At 48.6% G+C, this 900-nt stretch overlaps 1 protein-coding gene across 1 annotated transcript in view; it reads right to left on the minus strand.

The window, feature by feature from the left end:
• The window catches only part of LOC106511567 (NF-X1-type zinc finger protein NFXL1), a gene marked incomplete at both ends in the record, with an annotated part of 13,449 nt that overhangs the window by 10,318 nt on the left and 2,231 nt on the right, over positions 1-900 (minus strand). The window contains 1 exon segment of the mRNA XM_014000325.1: positions 553-675. Within this exon segment, the coding sequence (XP_013855779.1) occupies positions 553-675 (123 nt within the window).

Here is a 900-nt window from a genome sequence, read left to right on the forward strand (position 1 = left end):
ATACAGACCCTGGACCAGAACCAGAGACAGTCCAGGTCCAACGGTCTATAAACCCACATACAGACCCTGGACCAGAACCAGAGACAGTCCAGGTCCAACGGTCTATAAACCCACATACAGACCCTGGACCAGAACCAGAGACAGTCCAGGTCCAACGGTCTATAAACCCACATACAGACCCTGGACCAGAACCAGAGACAGTCCAGGTCCAACGGTCTATAAACCCACATACAGACCCTGGACCAGAACCAGAGACAGTCCAGGTCCAACGGTCTATAAACCCACATACAGACCCTGGACCAGAACCAGAGACAGTCCAGGTCCAACGGTCTATAAACCCACATACAGACCCTGGACCAGAACCAGAGACAGTCCAGGTCCAACGGTCTATAAACCCACATACAGACCCTGGACCAGAACCAGAGACAGTCCAGGTCCATCAGCCTGCAGCTGCCTCCAGGAGTTAATCTAGATTATTGTTTGTGTGTGAATGTGTTAGAGACACACACAGGTGAGCTGCAGCTGTGAGACAACACCTGTGTGTGTCCTCACCTTCCTCCTGCACTGATGTCTCTGACAGTTCCTGGTCCTGGGACACTTGGAGTCACACAGGTACTCTTTGTGACACGGCATCAACTTCCTGTGTTTACCACACCTGCACTCCTTGTCCACTTCCTGCACACACAAACACACACACAGAGCGTCACAATCACAGCTTTATTTTCAGAGTGTGTGTGTAAGTGTGTGTCTTTATTATTAGTGTGTGTGTCTTTATTATCAGTGTGTGTGTCTTTATTATCAGAGTGTGTGTCTCTGTGTGTGCATGTGTATAAGTGTGTGTCTTTATTATCAGAGTGTGTGTCTCTGTGTGTGCATGTGTATAAGTGTGTGTCTTTATTA

The sequence above is a fragment of the Austrofundulus limnaeus genome, unplaced genomic scaffold (genome assembly GCF_001266775.1).
Source record: "Austrofundulus limnaeus strain Quisiro unplaced genomic scaffold, Austrofundulus_limnaeus-1.0 Scaffold2931, whole genome shotgun sequence".
NCBI classification, from domain to species: Eukaryota; Metazoa; Chordata; class Actinopteri; order Cyprinodontiformes; family Rivulidae; genus Austrofundulus; species Austrofundulus limnaeus.